Genomic DNA, 19,374 nt, shown 5'->3' with positions numbered 1-19,374 from the left:
ACACCATATACATGATCCAGAGTTTGAGGTGTTAGGCAGTGGCAGTCTAAGAACTGGACAGGACACACAGCTGTGCCTTCATGTCACTGTTTGGCTACAGGTGTGGAAGAGTGTGGAATCAACAGGGCCATAATTTTATGCCACCTTCACAACTTACTGTTGAGTTTATGGGAATAGGTTCTCCAGTTCTGACACTGGTTTTCCCTTAGAATCTACCTCCAGCTCAACAATACAGAAAAGGGACATGACCAACCTTTATGAACTTAACCCACAAAACAGGAGTGGGGTGGGAGCCTAAATTAATAATGCTGACTAAATGCATTTAAGAGTAGCAGAAAGACCAAAAGATTAGCGGAAAGACCAACTGCTGAATTATTCTTTACCAAATGGAGTCTAGACACTTGATAAGGACTCTTTTTTTGTGTGCAACTTTATAAGGAGACCTTTACGAACAGACTTCGAGTCACTACAACTTTAACAAGGGATAAAAAGAAAAGGGAAAAGGAAGAAAAGGCAGCTCAGGGGCAGCCATGAGATGAAGTAATGGAGAAGTAATTAGGTGAAAGGAAAACTGCCCACAGCTTGTTAACAAATGCTCAGCCCTGACTTGTGGTCAGCAGGGAGAGTGCTCCAGCAAAAATAATCCTACCCTTATGGCTCCCTGCCTTCTTCATCCTGCAGCCGTTTTCCAGGTAAAGGCCCTGTGCATGCTTTGGGCCATCCTGCCAAAGCCAGCCAGGCAAAACTAAGATCCATGGCTTTGAGTTAAGAGACTCCTGAGCGCAGCTCATCGGCCTGTGTTTCCTGCTCTGGCAGTTGCTCACATTGGGAGAAGGGCCAAGGCACTCCATTTTCTCTCTGCCTGGCTTTCTCCCCCTTAAAATGGAGCTCACCTTTACAGTATATTTGGCACTTCACAGGAGAAATGCAAAACAGAGTTCGAAAGACAGATGCTGGGGGTTCTACTGCATGCAGTTATCAACACTGATTCCTACATAGTGGGCAGGAGGGAGAAAAATTTCCTGGACATCTGGGAAACCAAACAGTTGGGACAACGGGACAACCCGTATTTTAGCTGCCAAGGTCTCCACCCAGCCAGCGTGGTTGAGTGTCAGAATACTAGACAGCCTGACTAGGGAGCAAAATCAGCAGCCAGCTGCGCAGAGAGAGACCTTTAAAAGTTTCAGCTTCAGAATTGTGGAAAGAAAGGCTTTCCCTTCCTTTCCTTTCCCTTCCCTTCCCTTCCTTTCCGTCTAAATCATCCTCAACTCAGATCAGCATTTCAACAGAATTTATTGTTTGTTTTGAACAAAATGGCATTTCATAATCAAAACCAAACCAAAACACAAGGTCATTTTGCTGTGAAATGTGGATTCAAAACAGAAGGTTTTATTTGAACATGACTTGCCAGCAAATTGAAATAAATTATTTCCCATGGAAGCACTGGTTTCAATGCAAATGCATTTCTTTGTAGACTATAATTCAGCATGAAAATGTTCAGCTCACTGACACCAAACTAGTAAAAGACCAGACTAGTCACTAGCAGTATTGGGAATGAAACTGAAACCAAAGCTATGCATATAGAGCATACAGTGAGGAGAAAAAAAAACACAAAATATCAGGGGATTTTTAATATATCTTTTTTTTTATTCTGAAATGTCTTGCATTTTATTTTCTGTCATGTAAAGGGGTATTTAGAATATATTAACCCTGCTTTAAAAATATAGGGGAAGTGAACAAAAACCTGGCCATTTCATTTCAGTATAGCAAAAGAAAAAAAGTTTACAAAAAAGGAAGGAAGGAAGGAAGGAAGGAAGGAAGAAGGAAGGAAGGAAGGAAGGAAGGAAGGAAGGAAGGAAGGAGGGAAGGAGCAATTTCAGGTTTCTCAGCTAGTATTTTGTATCAAAGCCTGTCTGTGCTCGGCAATGTCTTCTCCTTCCTTTCTGCAAGAAATGCAAAACTGACAAGGTCAAACAAGTGCAAGTTTTCTGCTAAATCAGTCCTAAGAGTATTTCACTTCAGAGAAGATCCTCTGACTATGTTTAGTGCCTTCCGCCCCATCTATTCAATTGCTACAGTCTTAACATCTCACCCTCGCTGATGTTCTGCTTGAGAGTGAACACACCAAAAATCAGAAACGTGGGTTTATGTATACTTGAGAGGTGTGAGAGCTGACAAAAGCAATTCCTTGCTCCTTGTAATCATTCAAATGGTAGAAATAATGCATTATCCTGTCTAACATGTTATACTCAAGAACTGAGTGCCCATCTCCCTACCCATGCTCCTGTCTACACACAGAAAATCAATGCAGAGTGATTGTTACTGAAGTCATACATGTATTCAGCAGAGATGGGCCCACTGCCATGAACATAGATGAATAAGATGTATGTAACAAAAGTAGAGCATCGTAAGGAAAAGTTGATGCCCACAAAATGAAGACCGTGTATGTTCGTGCTGCCTCTGAACGGGAGTCGTTGTCCTTTCCATTACTTGCAGAGCAAGTGCAAGATTCAAGCAACAGGGCCTACATCCATTCCCATCTCCATATGGGTGAGGTTCCCCACTAAACCCTGCTTCCTGATTGGCTCCAGCAGCCCGCATTGCTGCCTCACACTGCAGCATTAGTCGGAGCCACATTGCCGAATCCACAGCTGTAGCCTTCCGGCAGAAAGCCAAAGACGCAACTGCGGAAGGACTATGATGTTCTGCCACTCCTAGAGGCTGAAGCCCACCCCCTTCATAGCCTCTTGCACCTACTGAGATGTTGCCCATCTCATCAGACATGCACACAGACACGCTTACCGCTTCCCCGCTCCTTCCCCTCTTCCCTGCCACCCACTTTTTGTTGACTGCAGATTGGAAACTAAAAGCAGCCCCTCTCCAAATCCATACTTCTGCCAACACCCTCCCAATATTGCCTCATTTTTCACAAAGAATAGGCGCTTAATTTCCCTCTCCTTCCCCGCCCACCACCCCAAAAAAGAGAATGGCAAAGTTTCCTGCAAAGTGTTGCCCCTTGAGGTCAGGACATTGGCTCTAACTGAATGCTGCCAAAGCTGGAGCCAAAATGCAAAGGGTGGGAGTAAAGAGGAAGATATTCATCAGGAGCCAAAAAGTGGTCGGCAGCAGAACAGGGAAGGAAGGAGGGAAGGAAGGATGGATTTTGGGGGGTTGCAACTGTCTCTTTTAGGGAGCACACTATCCATAGGGAGGGGGGGAGAGAGATTTTCCACTCCAAATAGGGAGAAAAACCACAAAGAGGAGCAAGGTGTTGTAAGTGACCAAAAACAGCTGTGCCTATCTTTTTCCTCCTTGAGCCCCTGCCCAAGGCAATCTGGCAGAGCACACACAGGCTATCTGGCACATCCAGCCCTGTTTTGCATTGACTTGCCACAGAGTTTCTTTGTTGCCTATAGGTCTTCTAAACATTGATGGTATTTGCTGTTTGGGGTGGTAATATTATACCTAACACTGAAATTCTTGTCTCAGGACCACAACTTTATGATTTGGTACTTGTGTGTATCTGTATATATGTGTGTGTGTACACATACTTTTTTAAAATCATAGTCATTTTTTTCTACCAGTACTTGAGCAAAAGGGATTAAAGGATGATATCCATTTTAAAAAGGGTCCACTCAGAAATTGTAGAATACCTGGCTCTAATAAATCTGGGAAAATTCTACAAAGCTACCTGCATACTCTGACATAAAGGCAAAACGGTAGGACTGTATTTTTTATTTCCATTGAGTGAGAAGCCTGAACAGTAATTATGATTGTATTAACGTGACCAATCTAATTATGGAAGTTACAGTAAACTCTCAATTTAATGGGCTAATGGGGAGAAGAGGTGTCTGTTAAAACAAAATGTCTGTTAAATCCAAATGGGATTTTATGCATGCGTTAAGATGGTAAACAGGATTTTACATAAATGCATTTTTCATTTTTAGCCAGTGGTATATGGGATTCTTATGCAGCAGCAGCAGCATACATTCCATAGGCAGATTTTGAAGTCCGCTAAACCAAGGGTCTGTTAAATCAATGGTTTACTGTAGCGGTATATGCTGATTACATTGTTATAGCTTTATTTTTTGTGAATAATGTGTTTTGGAAAAGGAAGTATGTAATTATTCCTATTACTATATCTCTGCCCTCGAAGACCCCCATCCAAGATACAAGTGAAACAATACCTCCTGGATATCAGAACAAGAGATCTGCAGGGCAGAGAACAATCAAAATACTGACTTGTTTTCTCTGATGCTTTAGTGTGATTTCTGCTCCTGCTGCAGAAGGCAGCGCATTAGCAAGCAGGAAGATACTCCAAAATCCTGTCATATACATACCATCCGTAGTGGATGAGAGGGTGATGCCTCCTCTCCAAGAATCTATCAACATTGTGTAGCATAAATAGCAGTTTTCCAAGGAGATATACATTTCATCAAAATCTGGATTTTTAAATAAAGTGGTAGAGAAAATGAAACAATAACCAGATCCTTCATAAATCAAAGTATAGCTGAATTTTGAAAGAAAATTTCTTAACTTTTTAAAAAAGATAAAATACTTTAAAGAATCAATTAAAAGAGGATAGTGTTCAATTTTCTCTTGTTTTATTTATTTTTTTTAATGGTGAACACTTCCCACCAAATATCAGCAACAGACTCCTTTGAAAATCTTCAAATCGATAGATATTTATTTAGAAACTTTACATTAGGGGAAAAAAAACATGAAAATCTGTATCTCTAAAATGTGAATAATTATAAGCTTTAGGGGAAAAATGAAAGTTTCATTTTTATTGTTATTTTCATGTATTTTTAGTGTTTGTCTATTCAAAACTACCACTGCATTCACTGGAACTGATTTCTTAGTATATGTGCAGAGGATTACAGCCAAATCCTTTCTCTTGCATTAGAGCAAAACAGATGTATGACTTGCTCTTAAGCTAATTTGGACAATATTGAAATTAAAATAAAATTCAGGAATTCAGACTCTCGTCTGCTGCAGACAACCTCATGAATCTGAAACAATAATTTGTTCATTTTTACATTTTTCTATACTACTGTCCAATTATTAGTTGGTGACGAATGATTTAAAAATCACATATCCCCATTAGAAACAACCCTCACCTCTAAAATGGCAACACCATTAAAAAATCAATAGCAGTCAAAATAGGTTTTAAGAATATCGCCTGCTAACATTCACGTAGGTGAGAGTTTTTGAGACAAACTGAATCTGTTGAGGCATACTCAAGAATGTCATTCTCTCAAAGGACAAGGCACCTGGAGCAACACCTCATCCATTTATTTTAAAAGGTGGGAGTTTTAAAGTATTTTTAAATCATCCAATATAAAAACAAACCCAAAAACATAGTTTAAGGGTTTGTGATTGGGGGTCGAAGGTAGAACTCCATGGACTGTCATTCTTTAGTGCTGATGGATTCTACTTATTTACTGCTGAATTCCAGTGGATCAGGAGTTTCTATAGGGATGCTGAACAACAAAAGAACCACCTATTTTAGAAAAAGAATCAGAGGTCTGAATTTCCACTACAGCTTCATAAACCTTTCTCCTTTTATCGAACTCCTCCACTGTGTAATTTCCAGTATTTTCTAGTTGGGTGATTCTTGCCAAGCTGGCTCCTTTACTGAATTTAAGGCCCCAAACATATCTCCAGATTTATGCTAGATACGAATGTAGCATTCCTATCATCAAGAAGGCCAACAAGCATACCTACATGCCACGCACAAACACATCATCTGCTAGGCCAGTCAACCTTTGCCATATTTGTGGTTCTTACGCTATTTGCTTTTGCTTTTTTGGATTTTTCTTACCTGTATTTAAAAAAAAATATCAGCCATCCAGAGTCACTTAGTAAGTGGCCATCCATATAAACTTAATAAAATCAAAAAATCATAAATCCAGCCCTCCTGCATGTTTAAGTACTCTGACTTCTCCCACAATGTATATGTGACTCCAAGGGATTGGAAAGGATGGGGTCTCCCTCCTCCCCAGGGGATTCCCCATGCCCTCAAGTGATCTCCATTCTAGCAAAGCTGAGCTTTGCTGTCTGTAACCATCTGGCTAGAAATCCCATGGACTCTTCTGGGTCTGGTCATTAGACTAGGAAAACTGGGGAACAAACAAACCATCCTGTCCAAGCAATCCACTGGGGCCTTGCTGGTACACAGGCATCCTAACCCTCCCCCATGTATTTAAAACAAAGCCCCCAAAACCTTACAGGAATAACCATATCTTCTGGTGTTTGGCCTCCAATTTATCTTCAGAATCAAGACAGGAATATGCCCCAAAGAAAAATATTTTATGAAGAGAAAAGTAAAGTAGTATGAGCTGACAGCAGAAATGGGCCCAGAGGGTAGGATGATCCTCTGCCTTATCTAGTCTACAAGTCCCTTGCTGTGTGCATAGGGATAGGTGCACACAGATACATGCAAATGCGCTCACACTCCATTCCTTTCATTACAGAAAGAGTATTGTGCTCCTGAACACAGTTTACCCCCTTTACCTTGCACTCATAACCAATATTTCTTTTTATACATAATGGTTTTGGACTTGAAGTCAAGAGGCTTCAGTCCATCACAACAGCTGGGTTTATGTGATAATTCTCCTGTATAAGCCCACTTGATAAATTAAGTCTCCAAGTAAAGCGCTGCAATTCTTCATCCAAAAATACAGCACAAGCCAACAGAAGATGGAGTCCTGGATTTTGGAATTCTGAATTCAAGATGAACTGGTTAAATGTTGGCCTCCGTTTCCAAACTGTAAAATGGGAATAAGGGAAATCACTGTCAAAACAAATGAAGGAGAGGGCTGAGTTTGTCCAGCTGGAGCTTTGGAATCAGAAGAGCTGTTAACAAATACATCTATCGACGATCCCCTTCCTTTGTCAACTATGGAATACTCCGTGTGTGCCACTAATTAGAGAAGAGGGATCATTCTCTCAAGCAAGCCCATGTGCTGCACTGCCTTAATTATCAGCCAACAGTTTTAGCTGCAGCTTTAAATTAGTTCCACACGATGCTCCTCCACCCACCCAGATGCAGACTCTGCCCGAAGCTTGCCAGATAAATGCCAGGAACGGATAAAGCAGGGATTGGCAAAAGGCAGCAGTGGCTTCACTTTCTTTGGGTGGGAAGATCCAACCTCAGACATCTATACATCACTCTGGTTATCCACCAGCATTTGCAGGTACAACTTCTTCTATAGTGGACAAAGAACTACTGATAAGAAATCAGTATTATGCATTCCTTTCAGTGGGCATGCTTCCTCTTAGATTAGGCCTCTTGGGCATCTGTAGAACATGCAGTAGGAACAAGACCCGTTTGAAGAGGCTGCATTGTCAGAAAATAATACATGCTGACACTGGAGGGAAGAAATAGATCCCAAAATCATTAAATGCTAGGTCCACAATATTTTTATCTTCTTACATTCAGTAACAAAGTTTTCGGTGCAGGCAACATCTTTGAGCAAAATTGTACACATGCAGTATAAAACTCAATTGTTCGTCAAATATTTTACTTCTCAAAACATTTTCTGTTCTTTAGACTTACTTATTTATGCAACACACTCAACAGTCTTTCTGTGAAGTCATAAATATAGGTAGATATGCAGTAGGTACATACAAACTAATAATGTAAACAAAGAGAGAAATAAAATTGCTAATATTATTTAGAATCAATTTTACATCCTCAAGATCTAGAGCATAATCCACAGAATAATCTTTTATTTGAAAGACTATTATTTCAATATATTTCTTAGTATTAATCATACCATTCTTGGATTTCAAAAGTGCTTTCTCTGATGAGATTAAATATATGAGATTTTGTCAGATTACAAACATATATCCATTCCATATTCAGAAGAAAAATGACTCAGGAGATACTTTCCTTTTATTTTATGCCATAATATACTGAATGTTTCCTTTATATTTTCATTGTTTTGATTTTGTCATACATTGGATTAAACCTGAGCATTCTAACAAAGATTAGACATTTCAGTGTACATTCATCAATTCTGAGGGAATTTACTACAACTTAACTGAGTAAAGATTCTGCTAGGAGCAGATTATAAATGTATAGCAATCAACAGCTTTCCAGTTTCAGCTTTTAGTGCACTTTATGTTTTTAAATATTTGCTAAGCATAGGTATGAAGTGGAGGTGGTATGTGGAACAGTGTTAAAAAAAAAAGGAATTATTTCCTTTTCTCCTGAAGGAATCTTATTAAGAAAGCCTCCACTATCATCATAACATAAATCCTTTAACTCTTTTTGTATCCTGTTTGTAATTACTTTAATTAGTGTTTTTTAAAAACATTCTTAAGTGATTAACAATTCTATTTTAAATACACTGTTGAATATATAGGATTTTGACAGAAATATTCTTTGTCTCCTAGGTGGAACCCTGATGTCCTTGTGTAAAAGTGATTCAAGAAGAATTTTTAGAATAGAAAGTAAAAGTTGACCATGTGTCTTGTGCATTTGCGTTGCTCTGTTTGGGTTGGCAAAAAGTTGTTATTCTACCAATGTAGGATCTAGCCCTGTGGATCCTGCTCACCTGCCACACATTCTTATTTGCCACTTTGTGCAATCTGTGACTACAGTACGAGAGGTCGTGTCAACCAAACCATGTCTGTGCCCAAACAAATAAATCCTGAAGTGCTGTTCATTCTTTCAGTTGTGAGCAACTGCATAGGTCACTGGGTCTGCTCAACACAAAACTCTCACCAAAAAGGAATGGGCAGGTTTTCCAAATCAAGAATCACAAAATGAATCCCAGGCATCTCCAGGCAAGGTCATCAAAAGGCTCTGCCTGAATTAGTGCAGAACCTCTGCTATGAGAGGGTTAGGGCTCACTGGCAGAACACTCTTTTGCACACAAAAGGGTCAGTTATTAAGCAGGACTGGGAATAGCTGCTGTCTGTCAGTAAAGACCGGTCTTCCCCAACCCTTTAAATGGATTGGACTACAAGTCCCAATCTGCCCAGTGACCCTAAGCAGTCATCAGGGAGAAGCCATTGCAATAACCAACACCATATTGGCATGGCAGCCTGGAGAAGGTGGCACCCTGTACACCCTAGTACCAACTACAATGTTGTCCTTCACAGGGAATGTTGCCATTGGCACTGCCCCATCTGGAGAGGGCACTGGCAGCCACAGCTATTGCTGTATTAGATGGGGTTTGTAGTTCAAGACATTCAGAGAGCCCCAGATTAGAAAAAGGCTGTTTTAAACACTAAGCTGGATGAACGAATGACCTGACTGAATATGCCACATCAAGGAAAAGAGTCTATTTGAAATCATCTAATCATTGGTAAACATTGATGCTGGAAAAAGGAAAATTTTAAATATGAGTTTTAGTCAAAATTAGCAGGCTATATATAAAGATTATGCTTTTAAGACATTGTAAGTATGACTTTTCAAGATGATGGGTGCTGATTTCATTTTAAAAGTATACTAATCTGCTCTCTAAAGAGATTATATTTTTATTATGCCAATCATCCCTCCCCCACTCTCTTTTTCTGGCCAGCTTGCCTAAGACTCTCAGCAACATTGTGTGCTCCCCCAATATATACACACACAGACACATACAGAATCACACTTTGAGGATCCAAAGAACTAAGTCAGGAGATACAAAGGATTCTGTGGCTGTGATAAGCAAACAAGTACACTCTTTCTTTATCCCAGGTTTAAATCTATTCCAAACTCCCAGTAAGCTGAAATCAGTCTGTTGAAATCCTGGAGACATCTTCCATCCATTTACCCAAACATCAGGATTAGACATCCCCTGGCCCATGTGGACAAATGCCACGCTGTTAATTTTGGGTCCTGAACTCTCTCACTGGGAGTCAGGAAGGCAGCCCTGTATATTTTGCTGTATCAAAAGGCGCCTAATCAAGGACAATGATCACAATAATCTAAAACAGTGATTAGGAATTTCAGAGCTACGCTCGCTTTCAAGGCCCCGATTTATATCTTGCCTTGGCATTGAGGTGGAAGCTCCTAAAATGGGAGGGTTCATCGTCCCCCTGATGATGGCAGCATATGGAAGAGTAATGCATAATGGATGACGGCTGCAGACTTAAGAGTGGTTTCCTCCTTCCCCAATGTATCCAGCAACATTTTCTCTTGGCAAACCTCAGTACAGTACAATTTAGACAGAGGGATGGAAACAGAACAAGTCCCCCATCACTTTGAGCCTCCAAAACTAGAGGCAATCAAGAAACTATTGACTGCTTGAACATCACCAAACTTTGTTTTGGAATAAAGTTTGGAAAAAGAGAAAATACACACAAGAGAAGTTTGAGAACAATAGGAACATGGAATGTCAAGAAGACAATATGATATCCAGCCGAACTGTCACTGTAAGACAAGGAATTGTTAGCTAAATAAATTTACAGGATATGAATTTAATGAAGATTACTTGGGCCTGGGATAAGCCGAAAGCTTCTTGCCATATTTGCTATGCACTTGGGAATATGACCTCATGCTGCATAAATGAGTTATTTGGAGAATCAGAGCTCAAATAAACAAGTCTCCATGCATAGTTTTTAGGCATATGGGATCACATTCTGCCTGCCAGAGCCAATACCAACTCTGTGGAAGCTACTCTAAAAACCAGGATCCATCCATGAAAATACGTATGAAATTCCTTATTGCACCAGGCCAGCAACCAACTCAGATAGAAAAGGCAACACAATCCTTTACACAAAAAATGTATACATCATGTGCATATTCGGGAAGTTATACACAGATGCCTGGGATGTAGGAAATTGCAAGGATGAACAGCTTTTCGGGGTTTAGGAGCAGCACTCTTTTATCCTCCACTCAGAAGGCTGAAGTACACAGGATCCCTATCATACACAGATGCACATAATTCTTCAGGTTGTGACAAACTAAGATCTTGGGCTGCGGGTGGGAGACTGGGGACTCTGATTAGTTTAAGCCTTATACTCTAAGGATTCACACATTAACATTATCCTCAATGTATTGGGAAACTGACATTTTCCTAATGAATGATGCAAATCTGGCTAGAAGCAGCTCTAGGAACCACAGAAGTAAATAAATAATGAATAAGGAAAACAATAAAAAGGTTAAATGTTGGAACATGGGTTGCTATCCATGATGTTCCCATATGTGAACTTTGCTTCATATTTGTATACACATGCTATACAAATACCTTGATATTAGCTTCTATTTATATAACTACATAAAAATAGGGGGAAATGTAGGCCACCATATAGTTTCACTTCATGGGTATATTATCAAGTGCACATGGATGCTCTTTGTGTACACATGTCTTACTTCCTCTAGAGGTATTCTATTAAAACTCGAACAAGTTCCAAGTTGTGTAGGAGACGAATTGTGACAATCCTTGTTTATGTTGTTTTAAATGGCAAAAACCCATGAAAAATATAGCAAGCAGGGCTTATTATACTATGAACAAGAAGGGTCACAGGCAACATTATAGTGGAGCTACACAGTTGGAAAAGCCTGGTTCTTTGGACCTTCAAATCTGTTTTTCTCCCACAGTTTGCACCAAACCTGGTTTGTGCCGTAAAGGCCCCAAGTAAATATGTATTACTGAGTACTCATACATGTTTTCTACAAATTGCACAATTAAGTACATTGTTCATGAGCCATGCATACTGCAATGTTAACTGCACACTGATTTATTAGCTATGTGTATAGGTTACACAAAGAGATATAACTGCCCTGGGCTGTTCACTTTTTCCTCCAAAAATTCAGGCACTGAGTTTTAATATTGAAAATACAGGGGGAGAGTTGAAACAGGAACGTTCAGAAGAGAAAATAGCTAACAATGGAGGTGCAAATGTAAGCAGGAAATATTCCACAGAAATACTCATTCTAAGCTACTGATATTCATTGTACAAAAACAAAAATCTATTAAAAATTATGAAGCCTTGGTTCATCATTCATATAAAAAGAAGTTGTTTACAGTTTACAATTAAGTGTCTATTGATAGCCCTAAACTGTGAAAGTTTATAAATATCTTAATGAATTGTTTGTAAACTCACCTGAATGCTCGTCTCAACACTGCATAAATGTTTATTTATAGCCTCCCTAATTTCAGACTCTTTATTGCTTAGTGTATTGTTCTGTTTTGCTTTGTATTTGTGTGCATCTTGATACTTTCAATGTTCCCTAAGGGAAAATTCCTTACAACACATAACACAAATGCAAAAATTATTTTTGAATCTTTTCCTTTTACCGAAAGATTTAAGCCAGTTTTCTCTGCTTTTTCCAGAAGGATCTCTAGCAAAACTCTCTGTGAGAGCTTGCACAAGTGACTAAAATTCATGGGTTACTAAGACAGTATAAAAATTATTCTTAGATGTATAAAGCATCAAAGGAATGGGGGAAAGAAAAACATTTCCATGTTGGAGGTTACAATAGAATCATTTTCTAGATTTGGTCAGGCTGCACCAGGGCATTACATGGCCTCGAAGCTGTGAAAAGCATTTTAAAAGTAATCATTCAGAGATCTTTCGAGCGGAGTTTGCAGACACAAGCAAGAGAAAGCAAATAAAGCACCCACAAAATCTGTTCAGCAGCTACAAAGGTAAAGCAGCTAACTGCAACTTTCAGGAATTGAAGATTTAGATGTGTCCATATTTCCTATGGCAGTCTAATGCAGGCCTTTCTGATACTCAGCTGCGGATAACCTGAGAAGTAGTTAGGCTGAAGTATCTCCAGCAACGCCAGAAAATCTTAGATTTTTGTATCACAAGCCATCTCGTGAATAAGAACCAGGGAAAGTAATCGGCTGGAGAGTATTAACTCATTTGTTTTCACTGTTCAAGTCCCTTGCTGGCAAACAAATGCTGTCTTTTCTTTCCAAAACTTTAAAAGTGGCGGGGTGGGGCAGGGGGGGGGAGAGAGACAGAAAGAGAAAGGAGAGAGAGAGAGAGAGAGAAGTTAATTTCACTGTATTTCAATCAATTTTTAGTAGTGAAGTATCGGAATGGTGGTGAGCAAATGCCAGTACATGTTAGTTTTAGGTGTCTGAACACTTTTCAATATATTTTCTGTGTGTACTATATTTTTAAGGGCTCAAATTAAGCAGATTACACATGTGAATACCAATGCCATTTTATATGTGCCTCCTCAGAAATATACCTCAATAAATTCAGTGTGCTTACTTTCAGGCATGGATACAGAATTGCAGTAAAAATGTATACAATATGATCCAAAGGAAATGTATATAAAAAGTAATTATGACTTTCCACCTGATTCTGTCTTTCACATACATTTCTTACACGCTTTAGTTATTCATGGAGAACATCGTGTATGTTTGTACAATATGCACAACTGACACCTACATTAAATAAATAATATATACCTTATTTTTAATGTGTTGATATCTGCACAAAAAATAGAAATGCATAGATAAAATGTCACTTTAAAATATGGAATAAGTATACTCATGTCATCTTAGGAACTTGCATACAGATGCCAATATTGTTCAAAGGACAAAGAAAGCTGGCTGTCAATTTCTCAGTATTATTTCTGAGCCCCGTTATCCTAAGTATGAAATATTTGTGGGCCTGCACCCATCCAGATAGTTCTACAATACTGTAGTGGGATAAGTTTGTACAATGCTTAAGACTGCCAAACACTTGAAATACCATCAGAAAGAGGTGCCACAATATTAATTGCAAGCAGACTTTGAACAGCAGCTGTCCGTGTCTCTCAGGTTGTCTACCACAACCGCTTTAAGTGGCAATGATTTGGTGCTGACCCTGCAAACTGTGTACTCTGCCATTACAATACTCATCAACTATTTGCACAAGGCAGTATTGTATCTATGCAGGTTGTAGTTACTGACCTACGTACTGAAAAGTTTCATGGCCAACAGGCAACATAACATCAGCAATAATATGTAATATATATCTTATCAAACCAACTCCCTAACCATTCATTCTGATTTAAGAAACCCGTTTGTTTCTTTTTATTATACATACATGTATACATATACATATAAACATCACAGTTAAAGTGGTGCTCTTGAAGGCCCATTCAGGTTTTTTTGAATGAAAACAAAGGAAGGAACACATACTATAATTTTAGATGTTTCAAAAAGCACACTAAATACGCAGGCCCAATTCCTACCCATTTACATTCCTTTGCTACATACACACCAACCATAAAATTCTCCCTCTCTCCACACACACACACACACACAAACCCAACAGTCTACATGCCATGGTTGATCCTATCTCCACAACCTACTTTGATGTTCTAAGCAATCTGATGTAATTGCAGAGCTAAAATTTCAACTATTTTTCCCTAAAAGACCACAATCTTCTTAAAAGAATACAAAAGAGATCAAGTTTAATGATGGACTGCAGTGGAAGTGTCAGAGTCCAGTGTTTACCACAGAATAAACGAACCATTTCCATACCAACGGCCACTTCAAGAAGTGACTCCTATCACGCAATGATGCCAGCATATAAGACTGGCTGCCTGAGACACTAGGGCAAGTCAAAGGCTATGGAACCGAATTTGCCATTTAACAGAATCAGAATCAGATCCTGTCAGTATAAGAGAGAGTTATGTTTAATCTGAGCAGAAAGGATCAAGCTTTTTATTAACCTGTTCTGGTTGGAGAGTCATCCTGCAAACCCATGGAACACTGAAAAAGTGGGTGCCACACAGGAGGATGGAGAAGAGGATAGGCGATTTGGATGGTTATCATGAGTCCCCGCAATAGAAACAAAATACCAGGCCTAAGAATTGTAGTAGCAACAACAAAACAATCTAGTTCGAAGAGTGAAAAGGAAAATGCTTCCGTTATCTACTGAGGGCATTTGCCATGGATCAAGCCAGGTTTGTTCAATTCACCAGACACAAATAAAAGGCAACTCTTTATAGGAGCACAAGATTTTCCCTCTCAGAAGCAGGAATGAAACTAGACTCTACTTTGGCATCAACCCAAGGGCAAGACAAAAACAAAGAATTGAACACCAAGCCACACAAGGATGCCCCTTTCCAAAAATGCCTCCTGAAATCCACCACGAACACTGGCCTTGCAAGATATATAGGCAGGCACTTTCTTGTCTACCGTCAGCCAGAGTGCAAGCTAAAAAATCACGAAAGGAAGTTGATGGTCTTTATAAAGCAGCACAATATGAAGGCCACATCTACCACAAAAATATGTATCCTTCCCTTAAATTAAGAACTATTAGGGTAATAGGTTTTAACCTGTGATTGATCTTCAGACTTTTTTTCCCAGAACTAGTTTTTTCCCATATGGGGCTTTCATATATGTTTAAACACTATGTCTAAATAGTATCTAAAATTAAGTCTGCTAAACAGAACAAAACCCATATTGAATTATTTAATAAATTGCAAAAAATAGCCTCCAATCACCTCAGTTTTTTTAGAAGTTAAACCGATAAACTGAATAAAAGACAAGTAGCCAGGCTGAGGCTTAGAAAGGGGAGAGGCTACGAATGCTCCACATTACTGTCAAGTAAGACGCTCAGGACTGTACCTCTATTTTTTTGGACTTAAAAAGAAAAATAATCTGTAAAGGCAGTTATCATAAACTTTTAGCTCAGTTCCTAAATTGCAAGCTTTTTAAATATCAACTTATTTTACAATATTTTGTTACTGTATCATTTAAATTATAAATTCATATTTTATTATTCACATACTAATTCACATGAAATTTAGGAGTACCTGTATCATTAGATTATTTGTTTGTTTGTTTGTTTGTTTATTTATTTAGTGTATATAGCCGCCCATCTCAAACGTGAGTCTGGGCAGCTAACAATAATAAAAATCCATCAGAAAACACCGAAAAGTGTTTAGATCTAATAGATCTACCATTACAAATATTATTTGGGTAAAGCTAAATAAAACCTGCATTACTTGTAATATTAAATACTCTGTAATAGAAAATACAAACATAAAATCAAGTATAAAACAGTACAGGATTCAAGTCACTAGAAGGAAGACCGTGCATACATATTCATTCATCTGTATATGTTATGTGTATGTACATAGAACTAAAAGAAATATGGGGAATTTATTACATATACTGTATGTGTTCATAATGCAAATAAACGTAATATATTTATGTGCATTATGAACACAATATGCAGAATGTTGGCAGACCACAAACTCTGACACTCAGCCGGTCAAACTTCAGGCTTCAGCCACATATTAAATTTTACAAACTATGCTTCATCTGTAATACAATTGCTCCAAGGAACAGGGGTACTTGTATTAACAACAAATGGCAACTGCGGCTAAAATCCCAAGAAACTTTGCTGGTACAATAACTACCCCACTTTTCAAAACTAATATTCTCCTGCGTTTCACTGCTCAGCAAGAGTGGAAAAATATTTTTCGTGCTCAAATCACACTAATTTTTCCTTCTCGCTGCAAGAGAGATTGTGAGCCATCTTCACCACAAAATCACCAGAGCAAAAAGTGAACTTTCAGCGCTATGGCTACCTAATCCAGACCGTTCCTGTTCTTGGACCCTGCGAGGACCTAAGGAACTCCTTTTCCCGCTCCCACCAGCCACCCCCCACCCGCGAGGGCTCGCGCAGGCACGGCAGCTCGTGCACGGCACAGCTCTGCCCAGGTCCGCACCTTGAAAGGGCTGCCCGGGGCTGGCGCTGACTGGAGCGTCAAGAGGGCACCAATTCTTCCAACTGCCCCGAGTCTGACGCTTCACACGCGCGCACCGGCATGCGTTTCTAAAAAAAGGAGCGGGGGGGGCAGCTACTCCTTGCCGCCCCACTTGTCCTGGATAAGACCTTTCTCATAAGCAGGCAGGATTTTCAGAGATAGTTTGGGGCGCTGCAAAAATCACTCCTTCCTTCATTCCAATGAAAGGAAACGATACATGTGTGGCAAACGATACACGTGTGAATGGTTGGCCTGCAGTTACTGGCGAAGCTAGGGCGGGGGGTGGGGAGGGCAGAGAGGCAATTCCAGCACGCTCCAAACGTAATGGGACGGTCGTCTGGAGACTTTTCGCCCACTCGGGAGACAACCTCCGCGGTGGCCGCCTTTTTCCGCTCTCCTTTCGAGGAACCAGGGACGTTGCGCGCAAAGAGACGCCGGTGGCCCCTGCCGCATCTCCCCGCCTGTCTCCTCCCGAGCCCCGCTACCTATCCATTATCTGTCAGAATCCGACCGATAGCCCCGGGCGGAAAATCCCCGCGGAAAGGATGTCCAGAAAGCTGCCACGCCAGCCCCAAAGTTGCCGACAGGGGAAGAGGGAATTGTTGAGGGCAGGCGGTGCCGGCTGACGGGGAAAGGTGGTCGCAAGAGTTGGGCCAACTGGTTTGCAAGCAACTGGGTCCGATCTGATTCCGGGGACGTTGGGGAGGGAAAAGGGGGCGGCTAATCTAATACTTTGGATTCTTGGAGTGATACGATTTCTAATTTGATCTCTTTTCCCCCCCGCAACTCTTGTCCTCACTTCGTGTGTCTCAGTACTCCCCAGTCACCAAATCTGTTGGCTCCAGAAAGCACCACCTCTATATCCGAATTATAGAAATCTTCGGAAGGGATTTATTTCTCCCCTTCCCCCAAGACAGACACCCTCTCTCTTCCACTCCCAAACGTCGCCGTCCTCAGACCCAAGTGCGGAGAGCTCCAGAGCGCTCCGCAAGTCCCTGCAGGAACTCTGACCTCGGCGGGAGGTTAGGGTACTTGGTTGCATCAAATCCACCTTTTTTTGCGAAACACAGAAAGGGAGGAATCCGCCGCCACCGCCGCCAGCCCCAAGACCACGCAGGGCAAAAATAAGAGAGGGTCCCCGAAATGGGGGCTCCCCCCTTCAAAAGGGGGTGTCTGACTGTTGCTACTTTAGACCTGAAAAGGCGCCGATTTTTTTTAATATATAAAAGCGTGACAAACTTGTATGCAAAGAGAACCCACGTTGTCTACCTGAGCCTGTCCAAGAAATAACGGTGGTAGAAAGGAGCAATTATTTAAAAACAGAAAAATATATTTTTTATTATAAAGAGTCTCTAACTTTCATCAGAGAAGCTGCTGGAGGGGAGGCAGAAAAAGGGAGAGAACCACATCAAGACGGGGGCTAAAACCAAAAACATTATTATCCCGGTTAGCGCACCGCCTTTGGCTGGAATCCCCTCCCAGCGCAGAGCGGCCCCCTCCTTTCTTTAATCTCTTTCCTTTCCCCAGAAGACCCGGTGCCCACCCAGGACAACCTCTGATGTGGAGCGGAAAGGAGCAAACGTTGAAACCGCTCCTGAACTTTAGAAACTTCTCCCCTCCTCCAACCCGTCAAGGTACCCCCACCCATCTCCCCCTTAACAGAACAACCTCGCCTTTATCTCCCCCACCCCCCACCTCTCCAGCCATAGCCTCATCCGCGCCACCGGCAACCGAGCCTGGTTTTCTACTCTCTCTCCTTCCGCACCCCCCCTTAATTTTTTTTTTGAAATAAATTTGGGGGAAGCGCCATTTTCTGATCTCCTAAACCCATGTGCAGTGAATATAACAAAGAGCTTGGAAAGATGCCACCTCTCTCTTTCCTCTCTCTCCCTCTCTCCCCCCCACCTTCCCTCCCTCTCCCTGCTCTTTGCAGAGGGAAAGGCGCGAGGAATTCTTTCTTCCCCAGCAAAACCACGCAAGAAGACAGAAATAACCCTCAAACCAGAGGCGGCGGCGGCGACAACAGTGGCGGCGGCGGCAGCAACAACACTGAACAAATAGGCGAACGGGCGCACTGAGAAGGCAAAAGGAAAAAGGGGAGGAAGAGAGAGAGATAAAAAGCAAAGCAAAACACAAACAGAAACAGCAAAAGAGTTTGGGTCCGTCCCGTAAGGGAGCAACCCCGCGGGAGAGACGCGCTCCCCCTCCCCACGCCCGCCGCCGCCGCCGCCCTCCCACGCCAGGCCATCGCCGAGCTCGGCTAGTTGTTACCTGGGTCAGGCAGTACGGGGAGTACATGGTTACTTTTGGACTTTGCTTTTGCGGGATTGTGTTCACAAGGCGACCAGCTGCATAACTCGGGCTGCTGCGGCTCCTTCTCGCGGTGCCTCTACTCCATGCTGGTCTGTAACCCCGCCTTGGAGCTCTGAAAGTGAAAGTTTAGACAAAGTTTGGAACGGAGAACACTTTTGCCTTGAAAAAAAAAATGTTCAGCCTTTGAGCTCCCTCCCACTCAACCCCCTCCCGCCCATGCACGCGCGCGCGCGCACACACACGCAGCATTCAGAAACTCTTCTCGCTTGCTAGCAAGTTTTAGATTCCTTTGAAGCTGATATTAATAATCTCCAAAGACGAAGAATGCCATCTAGCCAGGATCTCTCACCCCACACCGCCCACCTCTTCCCTTGGTGGGGATTCTGCGC

General features: G+C 41.2%; 1 protein-coding gene across 8 annotated transcripts in view; it reads right to left on the bottom strand.

Moving 5' to 3' along the window:
• Nucleotides 1–19,128, bottom strand: part of NFIX (nuclear factor I X) — a 203,699-nt gene extending 184,571 nt beyond the window's left edge. For 3 of the 8 annotated variants that reach the window (XM_063294449.1, XM_063294451.1, XM_063294452.1), the window contains exon 1: nt 18,944–19,125. In XM_063294449.1, the coding sequence (XP_063150519.1) occupies nt 18,944–18,970 (27 nt within the window). In that variant the 5' untranslated portion in view covers nt 18,971–19,125. Of the gene's footprint in view, nt 1–18,943 lie in introns of all 8 variants that reach the window. The other 5 variants (XM_063294447.1, XM_063294453.1, XM_063294454.1 and 2 more) reach the window with 3 other exon arrangements.
• Between the last annotated feature and the right edge of the window lie 246 nt (nt 19,129–19,374).

This window comes from Candoia aspera, chromosome 2, assembly GCF_035149785.1.
Source record: "Candoia aspera isolate rCanAsp1 chromosome 2, rCanAsp1.hap2, whole genome shotgun sequence".
NCBI lineage: Eukaryota > Metazoa > Chordata > Lepidosauria > Squamata > Boidae > Candoia > Candoia aspera.
The sequence above is the reverse complement of the archived record's forward strand: the minus strand, read 5'-3'. Positions and strand labels throughout refer to the sequence as shown.